Genomic DNA, 20,763 nt, shown 5'->3' on the forward strand with positions numbered 1-20,763 from the left:
ATGCCTGCACCCCTATGTTTACTATAGCACTATTTACAGTTGGTAAGATATGGAAACAACACAAATGCCCAAAAACAGATGTCCAAAGAAAGTTTTTAAACTGTAAGAAATCAGCAAGTCTTAATCAGCCTTTCCCCTCCACCCACTGCTATTTAGTTAGCTTGAGGGTGCTTTGTGGAAGGTTCACTATGAAGAATCAATCAGCTCTAGGCTATAAAGAAGGTATAGTTGCTTTGAATATCTCAGTATAGCACAAATGAATCTGCTTTCAGGATATGCCTAAAACACTAGCGCAATTTACAAGCTGGGCAATTTTATTCATCAGCTTTACAATTCCAGAACAAAGTAGAATACTTAAAATGTGTTTGGTGTTCCACATTTGCGTCCTGTATGAATAAATACACTTATGATGATAAAGCTGCTAAAGGTCACTTATGTTGACTTGCCCAATAACTGACCTTTGAAATTCATCATTTTGTTCACAAACTTATTTATTCACATATTTCAGACATTTTGGGCATCTATAGTTACATGATGTTGTGAAGGAAGCAAAGATGAACTGTTCCTTGATATTTATTCAAACATCAGGAATTTATTCAGTGCTTATTGTGTACCTCATATGCAGAGCCTACCTTCAAGAACCTCACAAATGTGGAGAAGAGAGGAAATATGTAAATGAAAAGTTGTCATATAAAGCAGAAAGTAGCAGTTACCACAAGGAAAATGAAGATGAAGGAATAGTTGAGACAAGACCAAATGTATGTTTTTCGATCTTGTAAGCCTGGGTGCTTAGAGTGTATTGGAGGAAACAGAGAGAGGCCCTTCAACTTATTTTCCAATAATAGTACCTACAATGGTGTGTTTGGGGCGGCCAGTCAACCAGAGTCAATGGAGGTAAAAATGAAAGCCCCTTTCTGTAGAAGGGAGCTCTGCAGATACAGGTAAAGAGTTTTAGGGAAGGGCACAGTAATGGAATCAAAGAGAGACTGAAGATCATGTTAGTGTGTTCCTCTGACGCCAGGCAAGGGTCTGAACCCTACACCAGGACAAGGGGTTGACACAAAACTGTACTGACCCAATCAAAGAATCATATTTGAATGGCTACATATTTAAATTATTTCACAATCATGAGAACAGGAAGTCCAGGTCCAGGAAATATGAGATTTGAACTTTGTTTTTGAAAGCTTTGCCTTTTTTTTTTTAAAGATTTATTTATTTATGCAAAAACTGGGGTACAGTCAGAGGCACGGGAGGGTGAGAAAATTCACCAGAGACAGAGTGGGGAGCAGAACAGGCAGAGGGACCGAGGACACTGCTGAGGGGAGCAGCGGGAGAGGCAGGAGAGGTCTGCTGCACCAAGTGGCCGGGAATCTAACCCGCACTGCAGAAGCTGCGGACAGCTTCACAGTGTGGCATTCAACCCGTTGCGCCACCAGGGAGGCCCAGAAAGCTTTGCCTTTTAAAATAATTAAAAGTACCTCATGGATAGTCATAACTTTGCCACAGTTCTGCAGCAGGAACAGGTTAAAAACAGCATGGATTAAAAAAGAATACAGGCTAAAAAACTGTGCTTGGACTGTTTCTAATGTGCATAGGTGAGCTTTCTCTCCGGACTCATTTACAGAGGTGGAAATCCAGGTACATTGGTGGAAATCCAGGTTTGCTACAAATAGAAGGCCTGCTGCTGTGTGTTATAATTTCTTGACTTTGGGACCTGTTCCATGAGTCCCAAGGGTGGGTACTACCGGGCTCCTGTGTCTCCATTGAGCTGAAAGTACACTTTGTTCATCTCACTGCTATAATCTATCCCAACTGTCGAGGTAGCTGTCTGGCCACCGGCAGCAAGGCTTGGGTCTGATCAGCTAGTTGTGTCCCAGCATCTAGTCACAGCATTGGCATTTTTCAGTCAATAAAGGAATTTGTATGCTAAATCTATTCACATAGCTTAAACTTTAGACTGCAGAGATACATCAGATACAAACCATTCGGCCTTTTTCTGTATCTAATACAACTTAATTCTGAGCCTACCAAAAATTCAGAAAGGGTGGATCCAGAAAGATAGTTTTCTTTTGAGACAAACTGTTGCACATGTGTGTGTACTAGGTTGTGTGACTGGTTGTGTGAGTTACACATGAACAGTGCATGTATATGACATGTGGATTCAGTCTTAGGATTGGATATTGCATCACTGAAGGGGGAGGCTGGTTTTTATTCTATATTAACCTTTGTTGTCATGCCCAGGTCAGAGGAGCAGAGCAGAAAGAAAATAAGCAGGGCTGAAGGGATTTTTCTTTTGTTCTTGATGGAAACTGAAGAATAGGAAAAGCTCTGAAATGTGCACCTTGTGAAGAAGGGATTGTGTTAGAAATAGAGACCCCTCAACAAGAGTATTGGAAGTAGTTTCCAAAGAGAGTTAATTTTAATTACCAGACCACTATGTTTGAAGAGACTTGCATTCTTCTTTTCACAGAAATACTAGTTTCATCTGTTTGCATTTTAGTACTACATGGCTGAAGGAAGATGAATAATTTTCGGGCGAGAAGTCATAAAGCTGGTATTTCTACTGAAATGGTTCATATAGCACAGTTATAAAAATAGCATAGCTTTTAGAATTTATCCAAATGTCATTGCTAATCTGTCTCAAAGTCACAGGCACAATCTATTCATTCTCTACAAGTCAAGAGATACAAACCCACAAAACTGTCTCTAGAATAAAATCCTTATAAATCCAGCACGATGGTATTACCATCTCTCTTTTTACTTTCTAATAAAGATAACAGCTGGGTTTCTTCACTTCAACATCTTTCTTTCATCATCTTTTCCCTGAATAAATGCTATCCTTTTTTTTTTTTTTTGCCATTTCTAACTTACATTTGTTTCTGATGATAAAGGCAAAGTTAAATATGCTTTTTTCTAAAAGATGTTCAATATTATTAGCCATTGGGGATATACAGCTTAAAAGCACAATAAAAAATCACTACACAGAGCCTCCTTGGTGGCTCAACAGGTTAAGACACAACCTATGAAGCTATTCACAGCAACTGCAGTTCGATCCCCAGCCAGGGAGCTGCCCACAAGGTGCAGCAGACCTCTCCTGTCTCGCCCGCTGCTCCCCTCAGCAGTGTAGTTCAGTCAGTCTGCCTGTTCTGTTCTCCACTTTGTCTCTGGTGGATCCTCACACCCACCACACATCTGACCTGTACCTCAGCTCTTGTATGCATAAATAAATAAATCTTCCCAAAAATCACTATGCAGCTGTGAAAATGGCTATATTTAAAAATTATTGATAACATCAAATCTGATGGTGGGAAGGACCATGGCCAGGATGAGATTGTGAATAAGGTCATGTGGCTCCATGGAGTGGAGAGAAGAGTGGGACGAGATGGGCTGAGCAGAAGGAGGAGGCAGGGGTCAGACCCCATGAGTCCTGATGGCCAAGCCAAGGGTTTGAGTTTTAGGCTGAATGCCTTGGGAAGACAAATCTGAGTGTTACAGATAACTTAGGCTGTGGAGAAGAGAACAGATTGAAGCAAAGGGTGTTCATGCAAGAGTGGAGGAAAATAGAGCCAAAAATTTAAGTCAGGACCATGTAGGAGGTCTTTACTGCCAGGAAGAAGCGTGTGACTTAATTTTGTAGATAAAAAAGAGCTGTGAAGAAGGAAAGAAATGATAGGCTATGACCCTAAACTCTCTTTTCAAAGCATTTTTGTTGTAACAGTAAGAGAATCTTCATTTATAGTTGGCAGAGCATCAAGTACTTTTGTTTTCTGATTCTCTGATAAACAGATTTAGAGCAAAAAAGTCATGAAGGATCCCTCGATGCTTTATCCCTTTTGCCCTTTCAGTTCAGTAAGTAAATTTATGGTTAAATGTCACTAACAATTGAAACATAAAGCTTGAGAGGATAAATATATTTTTGAAATTAAATGGACTCACTGAGAATGAAAAAAATATGTAGAATCTTTGAATTGTTCACTCAGTTTGTTCCAATCATGATATCTTATTTAACTTTACTATGATGTCAAAACCAGATATTGACACTGGTACAATACTTTAACTAGTCTATAGACTCCATTCAATTTTCTTTCTTTTTTCCTTTACTTACTTGTATATAACATGGGTTGAATTAAAAGACTAAGGATCACATACCAGTTGTTAAGAATAAATTGTTACTGTTCAAAATAAATAAATAAATAAATAAATAAATAAATAAATAAATAAATGTTATTAAACATTGAGAAGAATTATTTTGGGGAAAAAAGTATAAAACTTTACTTTGAAATCCAAACAATTTTCTTATAAAAAACAGAAGAAGTAAACCCACAGAACTTAATAAGCCAACAAATGGATGTGACTTTTCAGTTTTTAATAGAAAAAAAAAAATCAATTGTATTTCCAAAGGGTTTGGAAACCTCCTCCTGATTCTCCCCTAGGCCTATTTACAAATTTTGACTCTGGGATAATGAGCAGGGTTCTGCCGCGGAACCAACATTCAATCTTCCTTTTCCCACTTTAGCACTATGGACATTTTGGAAGCCTCTGGGTTTAAGTGGAAAATTGCTGTGAATTTCTGTGGCCCCAAATACTGGACATCAATGTAATTTAATCAGTTTTTTAAAGTATTTATTGAGAACTAGTATGTCCTGAGTGTTCTACTAGGTATTATAGATTCAAAGGTAAATAATAAGTCATCCTTGCTGTAAAAGAGCTATCAGCTAGTTTGGTATAGTAGATGGGAATTCAAATAGCATTCTGAAGTAAGACGGAATGTGGAAATCATGCTAAAACAAGTGTCAAAAGAGCACAGGCACTGAGTGAGAGATCTGTTCTCATCATGGGACTTGTCGAAGAGAGATGGGAGCCAAGTTAGCTGTTTCTCTAGAATCCATTTGCCTTATCTCCTACTCAGTGGATAACACATCTGTATCTGGGTGGGACTGACCTCACTCTGACTCTAAGAGTAAAGGTGAGCTAGTAGTTCTCAATCAAAGATGGTAACCTCTTCACTAGCAGACATTTGGAAGTCCACAGTAATGCTATTTGTTGTTACAAGGGCCAAAAAAAATGTCACCATAAATTTCCAAATGCCCTGTAGCAGAGAGGTGCCACATATAAAGAGGTGCTTATAAAGTAAGAAACAGCTCCATGTGATAAAAAAACTGTTCCACTCAAAACAGCAACTGAAAAAACAGCGGTCTGGATCAATCAAAGAAATCTCATTCTATATTGGTTCAAGGAATCCAGGTCTAAACCAATTAGCTCACAGCATTCCCCTGGTTATATCCTTTCTGAAGCTTATTGGGCTTGTAGGAAGAAGCAGGTAGCTCCATCTAAATTGATTTAGACATATTTCCCATTCAATCTATATAATCTAAATTTATTTAGGTGGCTAGTTTGCTTCTCCATTTTTGTTACCACCGTTTCTAAGCAAATTATTAGGATGGCAGGATTGTTACTGAAGTATGAAAAGTAAATAAAACTGAATATATGAACAATGTTTTTCTTTTATCCTGAAGCTTTAGAATTACTATTAAATTCATAATGTTACCATAAAAAGAGAGAAAGAAAAAGAAGGGTGAAACAAAAAGTCAGGGTTATTATTTATGGTTTAATGGGGAATATAAGTGGGATATGGTAAAATTGTGAAAAGCTAAGCTAATGTACAATTTTATGTGTGTGTGTGTGTTTAAAAAAATGAGAAGGAGGGAGAGAAGGCATAGTGGCTGTCTTCATGTGCAACACATTCTAGGAATTTGAATGCTGTATCTTTAGAAAAAATTCTGTCCCTTCAGATTGCAAAATCTACACATTAAAGAAAGCTGGAAGAAAAGATTATTAAGCACTGTGATACTTAATCAAAGTCCATTAACATTGTCTAAAACTTTGTAAGTTGTGACTAAAATAGATTTATTTTATTCATATTATTAATTTTCCTACTGGCATGAGACTAGTTGGCAATATTAATAGCTACAAATAATTTTCGTATATTGTCAATGGTTATTATGATGTATGAAGTATGTAGAGGAATAAAATGTTCAATTACACTTAATTAAGAAAAATTATTAAGTCAGAGAAATAAAGTTCAAGTTCATATTCTTCCTGCTGCAAAGCTTATACAGTAGTATTCAGATAACCATTAACTATACTAAAAGTAAACTACATCTAGAAATTAAGAGTCATTGGTACCTGGATACTGGTCAGAGTCGTGTACTGGTAAGCCTTGACCACCAGGTAATTTGCTTCCAGGTCTATGAGTCCCAGGATCATATACTTCCACCATCGTCGTCGTAAAATTGCCAGGAGGTTTTCTTCCCCTGTGTTAAAAAGTCAAAAAGAAATGGGTTAGGTTCTTGACATATAATACTTATTTAGAAGGATTCTAAAATTTTGTAAAATAAAATTTTTTTACCATAACTTAGCAACTGTTTAATTAAGCAAATGAATTAATGTGTCAAAGACTGACATGTTCTACTCAGCTAATAGTACTCAGTGTAGACTTTGGCCCTTCAGATTAGTTTCTATGCCAGAATGAGACTGAGCAGATTTTTGGTTAATATTTTATCATAAACATTTGAGGAAAAAAATACATTGTGTAAAAAATAAAAAGAAAGGTGTGCCAGAAAGGCTGCATAAACCCACAAAGTCTAAATCACAATAAACTTCAGGATGGTAGAAAAGTAGGGAAGAGTGAAAAGCATGGACAAACATCTCTGCTTGCAGCAGACATGCAGCAAGATTCCAAGATGTCATCTGAGTGCTTGCCCAGCTTTCAGCATCACACTCTAAGCATGTGTGAGTGATGAGAAAAGAGAAAGTTGAGGGGTCACAAATGCAAAAGAGTGCCAAGGGACTATGGTCTAAATACTGCCATGTCATCCTTACCATCTTTTAAGCTGGCCTGTAAATCTTCTCCAAAGAAGACATGCAGATGGCCAATGGGCATATGAAAAGATGCCCATCATCGCTAATCATCTGGGAAATGCAAATCAAAACCACAAGGAGATACCACGTCACACCTGTGAGAATGGCCCATATCAAAACAAAAGAAACAAGTGTGGAAAAAAAGGAACCCTCTTACACTGTTGGTGGGAATGCAGACTGGTCCAGCCCCAAGGAAAGAAGGGTAAAGTTCATTAAAAGACTTGAAATGAATCTGTCGTATGACCCAGCAATTCCACTACTAGGAATCTACCTAAAGAATGCTAAAACATTTCTCTTCTGCACTGTTGGTGGGAGTGCAAACTGGTCCAACCACTATGGAGAGCTGTGTGGAGATTTCTGGACCTACTAAACATAGAGCTTCCGTATGATCCAGCAATTCCACTCCTAGGTATTTACCCAAAGGACACAGAAACATCAATTCCAAAGAGCATCTGCACCCCTATGTTTATAGCAGCACTATTTACAATAGCTAAGCTTTGGAAACAACCCAAATGCCCAAAACTAGATGACTGGATCAAGAAGATGTGGTACATATATACCATGGAATATTACTCAGCATTCAAAAAAGATAAACTCATGCAATTTGCAGCAACATGGATGGCGCTGGAAGGGATCATGCTCAGCGAAATAAGCCAGAAAGAAAAAGAAAAATACTGGATGGTCTCACTCATAGCAGGAATCTAGAAAACTTAAATAAGGGACCAGGAAAATGAATAACTATAAGAAAGTGAAAATCAAAATCAACAAAAAACTATGAACCAGAGACACTCTATGGGGGGTGGAGGGCGGGAGGGGAGGGATTGGGGTCAAAATAAGGGGGTTGCAATTGTATGGGGAATATAAAAATAAAATTTATTATATTAAAAAAAGAATGCTAAAACACTAATTTGAAAGGAAACCCGCAGTCCTATGTTTATAGCATCACTACTTACAAGAGTCAAGATATAGAAACCACCTAAATGCCTCAGAACAGATGAGTGAATCAAGATGTGGTACACACACACACACACACACACACACACACAGGAATACTACTTAGTGATTAAAAAAGATAAACTCATGCCATTGTGGCAACATGGCTGGAACTGAAAGGGATTATCCTAAGTGAAATAAGGCAGAAAAAGAAACAAATACCAGAGGGTTTCACTTAAATGTGGAACGTAAAGAAATTAAACAAATGACCTTAAATTTGAAGCAGGAGTGGGAAGGGAGGGAAAAGAGGTGATGAGAAAATGAGGACAGGGAGGAGGGGCAGAGGGAGCACAATGGACTATTTGGAGAATTATGGGCGCTTTAAATTTACAAGGATGTAAAGTAAGAGTAACACACATACACACACACACAATTGATAAAAAAAAAGCTGGAAGCATCAAAATAGACTTTGAATCTCTTGGTTCTTCATCCATATTGTTACATGTTCCATATGAGAAATTAACCTTGCTTCTCAATTATGATTATTAATAACAGTTCTCTGGAGCCAAGCTTTGAGGTCTTCAGAGAGGATGTGGAAAATACAGAAACACTAGTGAGTGGAGAAAAAGGAATGAGAAAGTACACAAGGTGGAACAGTATGTATTTCAACCTAATATGAGAAGTGACACTTCTACCCGATTCTATTTTTTAGAAGAGGGTTAATAAGTCCAGCCCACACTCAAGGGAGACACTTTCATATGGGTGTGGACACTGGGAGGCATGGATCATTGGAAGACAGCTCGAGGGCTGGCTACCCAGTGATACACAGCTTCAGGGTTCTAGCCGTGCTTCAGCTGGTCCTCAAGGTCTCAACAGACTCCATTTATTCACCTGTCGCTGGGCAACTCTCAGAACTTTGAGCCTTTGACTTCTGCCTTTAGTCTTATTCCAGTGATTTTTACAGGAAGTAGTCTTTCCAACCTTAATAGGAAACTTGCAAAAGCAAATTTTCCAGCTACATAGAAAATGTTAGAGTGTGAATTGTAGCTAGCTGACAACAAGGAGGGGTTTCTTGACCTTCAGTAGCTAACAGTTTTCTAGTCTCAGTTTGTTTGCCATGTTTCTCACATGCTTTGCTTCAAGCACACTCAAAATAATGTTTTGCAGTGAATTGCTAACTGCTTTTCATTCTTCAAAATTAGCTATTCTCTGCTACTTACCTCATATCATTTCCCAACTAGGCAATGTGTATCCAGTTCTACACGGTCCCTTCACATGATTATGATTACTTACAAATCATCTCTTCACTAGAGTGGGAGTCCGAGTGGTAAGACATCAAATGTCTTACTCATATATGTATAGTAATGGCACTCATTGTACTGACATGTAGAAGGTAGGGATTTTGGAATGAATGAACAGTTGAATTGAAGAATATGCAGTGTAACATGTTTGTATGTGAAAAGAACCAGTTCTACATAGGATGGTTTTTACACTTATACTTAGTGGCAATAATCCCCAAGGTCTTTTATTCATAGACAATTTGTTTTGGCAGTGGCCTTGCACAGCATTTCTGCCTTTCTTACTTTGCCTGCAAATTTGGTGATTCAACACACCTCTTAGGATTTATCTCACAAATTATCCATTGTCAGATTGACTGAATAGTCACTTCTGGAGAAATTTTTAAAAACCCAGTCTAGACCTGGTTACCAGAAATTCTGATGTAACTGGTTCTGGGAATGGAGCTGAGAATCAAATCTAGAAATTTCAGATAGCGGTGCTGATGGCCATTCTCAGTATGACTAAGGCTAGACATTCCCAAAAGATATAACCACATAATATCAAGACTTTTATATGAAAGAAATAACCCAGGCATTTGACTCAAAGCATGCTTTCTCTTGTCTCTGGGCCCTTTCATATGCTGGTTCCTCTGCCAAGACAATTCTCCCTCCAGTCTTCAAGTGAAGTATCAACAGAGACACTACCACCAGGAAGCCCCCCTTGATCTCCCTAGACTTATTTGGGTTTTTCTGATATTAACAGTCTTTCTTTCTCCCACATATATCTCACATATCACGAAATAATGAGTGTATTTCTTGACTCTGTTATTCATCAGGTCATTAAAAATTTGAAAATAGGGCCTCCCTGGTGGTGCAAGGGGTTAAGCACCGCACTATGACTCAATCCGCAGCCTCCGCAGCACGAGTTCAATCCCTGGGCTGCCAGGGAGCAACCCACATGGTGAGGTAGACCCCTCCTGTCTCGCCCGCTGCTCCCCTCAGCAGTGTATTTCAGTCACTCTGCCTGTTCTGTTCCCCACTCTATCTCTGGTGAATCCTTTCACCCCTTGCATCTCTGGGCTGTACTCCAGCTCTTGTATGCATAAATAAATAAGTAAATCTTAAAAAAAAATTAAAAAATCATTACTTTAAAAAAAATTGAAAATAATGAAATATTCTTGGTCCTCATTTTATCTCTAGGACCCAACAGTATATTATGAACAGGCAATAAATAATATAGAATGTATAAATAAATTTCATGTTTAATAATCTCAGCAATGTTAAATAACATTGAGATTGAGGTACTTAAAATATATCTATTATAAACATTCATGTTCCAGGCAATAAAAAATTCCTTTCTAGTTAAAATGTAGACAACTTCTGACAAAATTAATTTTGTTAACATTTTATACAAAATCTGCTATACACAGGACATAAAAAGGTCAATGACATATTAAACTGCAAAGCTGCAATTCTAAAGTCACAGGTCATTGTCCCAGTTAATTTATTCAATGAACAGAGAATTGCTAAACCTAGAGTACACCAGTCACATCTCAATATAGAGCACTGAAATCTGGGTCATAATGCTGCTTGTTCTACCAATCAACAACATATTCAAAGTCTAATTCATTACATAGATTCAAGGAATGATTTGTTGCCTTGCTATTTTGCTGAAGAATTTGCAAAGCAAAACAGCCTAAACAAATGTTTCCATATTGTTTCCTTTGAAGCACCTAAAAACAGAACTCATAGGCCTCCCTGGTGGTGCAGGGGTTAAGTCTCAGCACCATCAAGCTATAGCCACTGCAGCTTGAGTTTGATCCCCCACCAGGGAGCTGACACACATGGTGCAACAAACCCCTCCTGATTTCCCCACTGCTTCCCTAGCAGGGTATTTCAGTAGATCTTCCTGTTCTGCACTCCACTCTCTGGTAAATCCTCTTACCCCCTCATTCCCACACCTCTGGCCTACAACCCAATTTTTGTATGCATAAATAAATAAAAAATAAATCTTAAAAAAAAACATAGAACTCACTTGCTTAGCAGAATTATCAAGGAAGATGAGAGAATAATTTCATAATATGGACAGCAGGAAAAAAAAAGCAGTCCTTCAAAGGACTGTTGGAGAATTTATCTATGTGACTGTCATAGACACAGATGCACAACAGATCATTCAAATTCTTTCTATAGTAATAGAAACAATTTTTTTAGAACCTTGTGTCAAGATAGTGCCATCCATAAGATACACCAGTACAATGGATGATATGTTGATGTTTGGAATTTTTTTAAAATTAGCTACGTGGAATAATGAAACGTTGGAATTAGGGTTTGGTATTTAAATGCATTCTGTTATTTTTATTATAAATATGTTCAAGTGTAAATAGAAAGAGAATAATGTAATAAGGTGCCCTCTAATCTGATATAACAAATGTTACTATTTTTGCCAAGCTTGCTTTTTTTTTTTTTTTTGAGAAAGAAAATGTTACAAATGAAATTAAAAACCACTTTTGTTCCTGCTATTGGAGGAGCAGCCTCTGAGCTGGTTCAACAGGGCCTCAGTTTCCATACTCTGGAGCTTCCTGCTCCTGATGACAGCTGTCAGTCCTTCTATAGGTGGCCACTACCCAGTACTGCAACCTCCAGGTAGCCAGTGGCCCATGTGCTGAGAGGGTACATGGGCCAGTGGTTGATATTCCGGAATCCACCCACTAACTTCCTGAGCTGGGACTGCTGGGAAGTAGGGGCGAAGTGGTGCTGCCATGACAACTGGAAAAGCAGGAGCACTGGCCTGCTGTGTTAGGCTCTCTTCCACTTAATGGTGTCTACAGCTCTTTTTTGGGTGAACTGCACAGACTCATCTCTCATATGGATAGCTCTGATCCAGGTGCTCTTCTCAGGCCTCAGCAGATGGCCAAACTCCATGCATCTGGTTCCCAGATTACCCTTAGGCCTCAGCAGATGGCTTCTGCCTCCTCTGCTGAGCAGGCCATCTGCCATCTTACCACAGCTGGCTCCCGTTGTACTGGCTCCAGTCTCCACACCACAGACTCTGTTAGGACAGACTGCATCTTGCCACATACTGGCTTAAAAGCTCCCTCTCTCCCTCTCTCTTTAAATATACTTTTAGTATTAAAAAATCTAATCACAAGAATTATTGTTAGATGCTGTACTAGTTGCTGAATCCTCATGAATAATCCTCATGAATAATCCACATGCAAGGTGGGGTGAGGGTGGAGGTGGTTAATACATGTTCAATGAAGAAACTTCTGCACAAATACTAAAATGTGGTCCACATTCATGGCAATGACTGGAAAAAAGAAGAGCCTTGATTCATAGTATTTGTGTTGACTCTCATGGCAGCCTAAGTCAGGAAGAAAAGCACCGTGAGACAGCACTCTGGGGAATTCAGCTAAGGGAACAAGAACCTGCATTATTCTAGGGACTGCACTTTCATTAAGTAATCTCCTGGGTGATGTGATATTTCATGCAAGAACTGAACTCGGCACACACCACGCAGTCTACAACAAGAAAGAAGCCCCTGCACAAGGGCAAGACCCTTACCTGAATGGATACCTCCTTGGCTTACAATTTGAAGCCATAATGCCATCTTCCTTTAGGCTATGTCAGAAAGACCAAGAATGTAGTTTCAGGTGGGAACTTTAAGTAACACCCAGAGGGGCTTGAGATTGGAGAATGAGATCAACCAAGGAGGAAATCTTTCCCACATAATGAAACCCAAATAAATACCCTAAACACAAAGGTTTTAGTGAGTTTCCCTGATTGGTAGTTTTTGGTCCTTATTATTATTATTCACTGGCTTTGGGAAAGTTTCATACCCTGACTCCATGGGGAGAGGACAGTGGATGCTTTGGATTTGGTGTATATATCTCCTGGAATCTGTCATGTACACCTCTTCCTTTGGTTGATTTTAACCTCTCTTCTTTCCACATAATAAACTATAACCATGAAAATATATATATAGCTTTCAGCGAATCCTAGGAAATCGCTGAAACTGAGTGTGCTTTTGGGGAGCCATCTGAATTTACAGTTGGCATCAGGACAGAGGGTTGCTTGTGTGATATTCAACTTTCTCATTTGGCCTAAATTCTTGTAGTTGGTGTGAGGTGGAGATAGTTGAGGCTATGTTGCTCTTTCACTCAAGAACTTGTGAACATACCAGGTACATGTAAGCATAAGCAGACTCTAGAACCTTTCGGACTCGGGTTCAAAGTAAAACAAAAAGCAAATAACTAGTCTCTATTCCAGGTGACAATGTATGGGATTCTTTGCTACCTTAAGAGTATCAGAACTTTATGCTTTATGCCTAATTTTTCTGGCATTATAAAGATATCACCTATAAAGTGCTCACAGCACAAAATGGTTAATAATAGGGTGGCTGTGTGTGGGGGGTGGATGCTTTGATTCGAAATTATTCAAAGCAATCATAATGAAACTATGTGCTAATCTAAATCTCTCCATTTTCCTGGGGTGAGCCTGCTGCGAGGAAAATGTATTTGTCCTTTCTAATGACAAGATGATTTTCTTTTTCTTCATCCCATTTTGTGAAAAGTGACCCTATTTGCCTTTTGGAAGTTTCCTGTAATTGGCTCTGATGTCTCCCGACATTAGCAGATGAATCTGACAGTTTTGTGAATTTTTTTTTTGAACAAAGAGCTGTGTAGCAGCTAATGACACACGATGTAAGGGGAAGAGGCCAAAGCAGGCTTGCCTCAGGACTCCTGCCACTTCAAAAGACAGCATGACAGAAGGTGCCAGTCTGAACTCTTGATGGCTGACCTTGAGCTCTTACAGGAGAGCATCTGTCATGGTGGACACTGAGGTTAGACCCAACATGGAAATAAGCACGAAGAGTTCACATGTTAGCAGCCCTGATAAAGCACAAAGCTGGTCAGCCTCCTGTACCCTATCCTCTCCCCCACCTCCCTACCCAAATGCCAAACACACATCACCCAAGGCCACTTCTGTTACCTGACATTTATTTTTCATTGAACACCATTTGCCAGGCCCTGGGCCAGAGGCACCATATATTCATTCTTTCATTTAATTGTCACCCTATGCGCTAGGTTAAAAGCATGAAGTCAGAGAGACCTGTGTTTAAGAATTCACTCTGCCACTTAAATGACTGTGTCACCTTGGAAAAGTTTACTCCTTTATAAAATGGGGCAGACACTACTGACTTGAAAATGTTGCTATGTGAATTAAATGAGAAAATCTAGGTGAAGTGTCTAGCTTCCAGCAAATATTTTCCTGTGAGGAGGGTATTGTTCTGATCATGAAATTGGGTTCAAAAGAAGTAAAATAATTTGTCCAAAACCTGTCCTGAAGTTTTATGGCAAAGTACTCACTACAGTAATTATGATGTTTATTGTTTTCATGGTATATTTAATAAAATAAATCAGAAATATCTTTATTTATATGATCTCTCTGAAATTAACTTTAATAGAAAGGAGACAGCATTTTCTGAGCAATGCAATGACAGTATGAAATACTTCTATGTCAAGATGTTTGTCTATTCTGATATATATGTGTATATCTATCTGAATATATTAAAGAATATATTTATGGGATTAAAAGGTTTTCACCATAAAAACCTCCTGACAACATACACCATCACATTCAGATTATTACCTTAAAATACCATTTTCTGCCAAAAGAAACAACGGTCTTTGGAGACATGGTTGATTGCATATCTGGATCAGGAAATGTAATACAACTCATGTCTAGAACATTTTGTCATAAGAAAGAGGGAGGAAGCAATTCAGGACTACTAGGGTTGCGTTGAAAGTACTCAGATACCATCATAGTCTTTCATATGAAGATAACTGCATCGGACTGAATGTATCATATATGTTTAAGTCCATGATTTCACAACATGTCTAAGCATAGCAGTAACAACAACAATCACCACCCAATAAATTAAAAAACCTAATCAGTCACATTTGGAAGATGCTAGTAAACCAATTCAGTATTTTGAAAATTGGTAAATAAAGGAAAAGAATCAAAATTTTCCCTTTTGGATTCTTATATGAACTATACCACCAGGTAACTATGTAGGAGATGATGGGAGATTTGTCTTTATTATAATAATCTAGCTAATAAATAAAGAAGAAATGAGAGACTTAGAATATATATCATCACTGTTTTCTAATTCTATACCATAGGGGATTAACCGATATAGGTCTTAAAAATCAAGTTATTAACATTACCAAAAAAAGAGACAACCAAGTATTTTGTCTTATTTGCTTCCCGATGGAAGAACAAAATTCTACCTACAAACACAAAAAAAAAAACTAAAAGTGATCAAGCCTCTGAATTTAACTACCAATTTAGGGAATACAGAGGTCAGGAGAGCATGTCAAAATACACTGGAAACATTCAATCACTAAGATCCACAATCTCTGACTACTCAAAGTCTGAACTGTCAAGTGCCAGGAATAGCATTGATTGAGAATACCCTCAAAAGGCAGAATCTCAAATCCACCCAGACCAACTCAGCTGCATTTGATCAAGAGCCCAGGGGATCTGTATGTACTACAGTTTGAGAAGCAGTGATCATAAGCTATACGCCTGTTTCTTTAATAAACAAATTGTAACAGGGGAAGCAAAATCTATAGGTTTAAAGAACTTAATTGTTGACCACTTGCAATATATTTTTCTATGAGACAACTGGATATTTGGAATTATTGTCAATTTTAAACGTGATCATGGTATCAGTTTGTTATTTTTAAGCTCTTAGCTTCTAGAAATATGTTCTGAAATGGTTACAGATTGATTGAGATAATGTCTGAGATTTGATTTAAAATAATATAGGAAGGGTGAAGTGGCAAGGGAGAGGATAAAATAAATCTGACCATGATTTGATATTTGTTCATGCCAATTATACTATTTTGTCTGCTTTTCTACATTTTTCATAATAAGAATGCTACAAGAAGAAAAGGATCCAGGGCCTCCCTAGTGGCGCAAGGGGTTAAGCACCAAACTATGAAGAAATCCACAGCCTCTGCAGCATGAGTTTAATCCCTGGCTGGCCAAGGAACTACCCACATGGTGCAGCAGACTTCTCCTGTCTCGCCCGCTGCTCCCCTCAGCAGTGTATTTCAGTCAGTCTGCCTGTTCTGTTCCCCACTCTGCCTCTAGTGAGTCCTCCCACCCCCCACATCTCTGGACTGTACCCCAGCTCTTATATGCATTTTTTTTTTTTAAAGAGGCGGATCCGTAGTGAAGAGAGAATTTTAACTAATGGAGTAGCATTGGCTGGAACATATGAATAGCAAAAATATTTACGTGTCTGTAGACTTCTTAAAGCATTTTACCTGTGCAGTCACACTTCTACTTACAGTGTCCTTGTAGGTGGTATGATCCTTTTCAACAGTTAGAGAATGCAGAAATTTGAGTTCTATTACTTCTCTGACCTCACTTCAATCTTGAAGTTCATGAGGAATACTTGGAAATTCTCCCAGCAGAAGTTTGACAAGCTCTTAATAGCTAAGAACCACTCTTGTTCATTTCCCTGCATTCTGTGTTTGCAGAGGTGCTGTGTCCTTGAGCTAATGGCCAAGAGGACCCCTACCCTTTACAGACAAAGTCTATCTGTGTTTGGACTGCAAAAGTCCTTATAGGGATCTTCAGTGGCAAAATATGAGTGTCTGTGCCAACTACTGAAACTTTGTAAAGCTGCTGGTGGAGAGATTCTTCTCTTAAGTGTTGGTAGTGCTTTGTTCAGTAGGTAGATACTAGTAGAGTGGACTGAGTGCAGTAATATCTGACACAGTTACAAGAGATGGCATAATTTGAATTGTGACTTTCAAGAACCAGGAAAGGAAGGGTTGTACACAAAAAGCTAAGGTCCATCCCAAGTGAAGCCTCCTACAATGCATGGTAAATACACTTGGGATCACAGACATGGCATAAAATCGAGTGTAGGGAGGTTCCAGAATAAGTTACTAGCCTTACCCATATATATATATATATATATATATATATATATATATATATATATAGACCTAGCATAAGGCATTGAGCAATTCTGAATCAATTGAGAAGCAAGAAAACAAAAAACAAAGCGGTGATTCAGTTGTCAATGAGATTGTATTGTATAAATGTTTATTCTTTGATGAAATCAGATTTTTGCCATTTCCCCCCCAACATTGTCTAGTCTGATTCTTAAACTTGAATGTGCATTAGATCATTTGGGGAGCTCTTGAAACTGCCAACTTCTGTGCTTTCCAGGAGACATTCTCATTTAGCAGTTCTGGCCTAGGGCTCAGGAATCAGCATTTTAAAAAGACTCCCAATGCCTGCGACTGGCAATCTTGATTTGAACGAACCAGTAAGTTGGCTTATTTCTCTTGGAAGCTTCCCTGCTCGCTATCTGCCTGGCTGGTGGCTAGGACCATCTGACGGGATGGCCCTTATAATAGAAACAAATCTGGTATCTGTTCTAAGGCCATCAGAGCCCAAAGGGAATGGTGGGCTATTTGTGGACAAATGTACTATTTGAAGCCTTGCCCCAAATTCTGCCTTCTCAGAAAACCTTCCCCAATGACACCCACGTTAACTTTTCCTCTGAATTCTTATAAGTTCTTGCACATTGTTCTATTGACTTGGGAAGTTATTCACTTCCTTTCTCATATTTTCAGAATGTTGCATGTATGTATTTCATTTATCTTGAGTAGTTAACTTCAGGGAAATAGTGCCTTTTTATAATTCTCTCGTTATACCTTTGTCACTGTACATTATTGTCTGCTTACCAAATATTTGCTGACCTTTTATAAACAAATCTAGAAACATATCGCATAGCTCTATTCCTTAGAACTCAAGGCCTCTATTTTTGTTATGTTCTACTACATTTATATATTCCATATTTTTAGGGAGCTTTGAACATTCAAAAAAACTTGTATTTAGTTATTATGTGCCAATTATTACATTAGTGATTCTGCTCATGTGCACTGCCAAATTTGACAAAATGTAATAATCCAAGTCAAAGTTCATAGAAATGAAAAAAGGTTAATTTTAAAATAAAAGTTTTTCAAAATTCACATCAAATAAAAACTTTAGTGATCCATAATAATTGCTTTTCTTGAAAATGGTGTCCTTTGATATGTCCATTGTAGAATATAAACCTGTAAGAATTTAAAGATGAGGGCCTCCCCGGTGGCGCAGTGGTTGAGCACTGGGTTGCGAAGCTGCCCACAGCCTCTGCAGTGCCGGTTCAATCCCCAGCTGCTCCCCGGCCACCAGAGGAGGGTCCCACATGGCGCACAGATCTCTCCTGCCGCCTGCTGCTCCCCTCAGCAGGTTACTTCAGTCTGCCTGCTCTGCTCCCTGCTCTGGCCCTGGTGAATTCTCTCACCCTCCCGTGCTTCTGACTGTACCCAGTGCTTGTATAAATAAATAAAAATAAATCTTAAAAAATGTAAAATAAAAAAAAAAGAATTGAAAGATGAGCGTCTCTGAAGGGTGTCTGCCACAGAGCGGATGCCGGGGAAAGAATGACTCTTAATATCCTGAGCAACTGTCCACCAGTATGGTTTTGGGACTTGGGGTTGGTCACTGGTGGTAGGTGAGTTGCACAACAGCTTTTCATATGATGTTACATTTGTCTATGGATCTTAAGACATAAGAGAAATAGGAGCAAAAGGTGAATAAAAGAAAACTCTCTGGATTTCTAATTAGTAGTCAAGAAAGGAAGCAGAGGTAAAATTAGGATTCTTATAATATAAACCTGGAAGGCAATTCAAGCTTTTCTCCAAAATAGTCCCATCAGCCTTTTTTGCTCTCTTTACTTCTTACAACTTGGAGTTAGATCAAACTTGGAGTATACACCACCCACATTCACTAAATCCAGTCTATTTTTAGATCTGACTTCACTGAAACAGAGTGATCTTTTGTGAAGGTTATGGCTTCAGTCTGAGGGTGGCTGAAGAATGTGGATACTCACCTAGCTGAGAAATGAAGCCGTACACCCTGCTAACCCTTTAGCAGAAGACTTGGCTGTGAACAGTCTTGGGGGGGGTTGTCAGAGGACATTTAGAGTGCTCCTCTGTCTGGTTGCCTGGAGTCCCATGCCTATAAGCAGGTTTCTTTCACTCGCCTTAATTTTTTTCTTGGAACTCCCTGTCACTCATTTCTTCCTTCCTAACAGAAATTGACACTCATCATTGTTGATATAATTGAATCAAAATCCCAGGACTTGAATTTTAGTCCAGAACAGAGGAGTTACCTGTCCAGTCTGTGGACCTGCCATCTGGACTGTGCCATCTGTCCTACAAATACTGACCAGAGCAGGAAAACTGGGACTCTGTCTTGAAGTTTCTGTGCTGCCCATAGCATGTGGTTGGCTTTAGTAAGTAAACAGATAAATAAATCATGCTTCAAGAGGCAACAGAAATAAACATTTTCAGGTGAGGAAATTACTAAACTGACCTTGCAGTGTCCTACCAGAGTTTAAATTAAGGTACATAGAGATGCCACAGTTGTATTAAATCTGAAGAGAGGAGAGGAAGCAACTGAAGGTGCAATTTCAATAAGGAATCTTTCAGAGGTTAAGTTAGGATCAGGTGATGATTATTTTTTCATGATAACTATCTGTGTGTGTGATAAAATATGTGTAATCAAACACTATTATAATCATTTTTAAGTGCATGGTTCAATGGTATGAAGTACATTTACATTGTTGTGCAACCATCACCACTATCCATCTTTAGAAATTTTTTCATCATCTCTTTCTGAAATCCTGTGCCTGTTAAATAACAACTCCCCTCTTGCCCAGTCACTGATATCCAGTGCTCTACTTCCATATCTGTAAGTAGAATCATATATTATTTTTTCTTTTGTGTCTAACTTACTTCACTTAGCATAATGTTTTTAAGGTTCATTCATGTATAGCATGAATCAGAATCTCATTCCTTATTTATTTTTTAATATTTATTTACCTTATTTATTTTTTAATATTTATAAACAATGATATATCATTGTTTATTTTTGTGCAATGTTTGACTTCTCCTCTCAGGTGTAGTCCCCATAAAATTGCCGCCAAGTCACCTGTGAACCATCTCTATAGTCTCTTGTGCTCTTCCTCCTCCCCACCCACGTTTTAATCCCTCTCCCTCCCCCTTCTCTGCAGAGTATCTCTGATTTATAGTTGTCTGTTAGTTTTGTCTTTTTATTCATTTTTTTTCTGATCCCTTATTTGGTTCCCCTATATCCCTCCTGTAAGTGAAACTATCTGATATTTTTCTTTTTCCTTCTGGCTTATTTTATTGTGCACAATCCCTTCCAGCTCCATCCATGTTGCTGTGAATGGCATGAGTTTATCTTTTTTGATTGATGAATAGTAGAATATCATTCCTTTTTAAGGATAAATAATATTCCATTGTCTCTATGCACCATAGTTTGTTTATTCATCTTTTGGTGGACACTTGGGTTGTTTCCATCTTTTGACTATTGTGAATAATGCTGCCATGAACATTAGTATACAAGTATTTGAGTCTCTGCTTTCAATTATTTTGGTATACTATATATACATATATGTGTGTATGTCTATATAGACATATAGATATAATCTTTCATGAATCCTGACATTCGTAAGTGAAGTTATGTAATAAATGAA

The 20,763-nt window shown here is 38.3% G+C and overlaps 1 protein-coding gene across 1 annotated transcript in view; it reads right to left on the reverse strand.

Moving 5' to 3' along the window:
- SLC35F1 (solute carrier family 35 member F1) overlaps nucleotides 1–20,763 on the reverse strand; it is a gene marked incomplete at its 5' end in the record, with an annotated part of 350,926 nt that overhangs the window by 53,623 nt on the left and 276,540 nt on the right. The window contains one exon of the mRNA XM_084227891.1: nucleotides 6,187–6,314. Coding sequence (XP_084084017.1) covers nucleotides 6,187–6,314 — 128 coding nt within the window. The remainder of the gene's footprint in view (nucleotides 1–6,186; nucleotides 6,315–20,763) is intronic.

The sequence above is a fragment of the Talpa europaea genome (genome assembly GCF_964194135.1).
Source record: "Talpa europaea genome assembly, chromosome: 2".
NCBI lineage: Eukaryota > Metazoa > Chordata > Mammalia > Eulipotyphla > Talpidae > Talpa > Talpa europaea.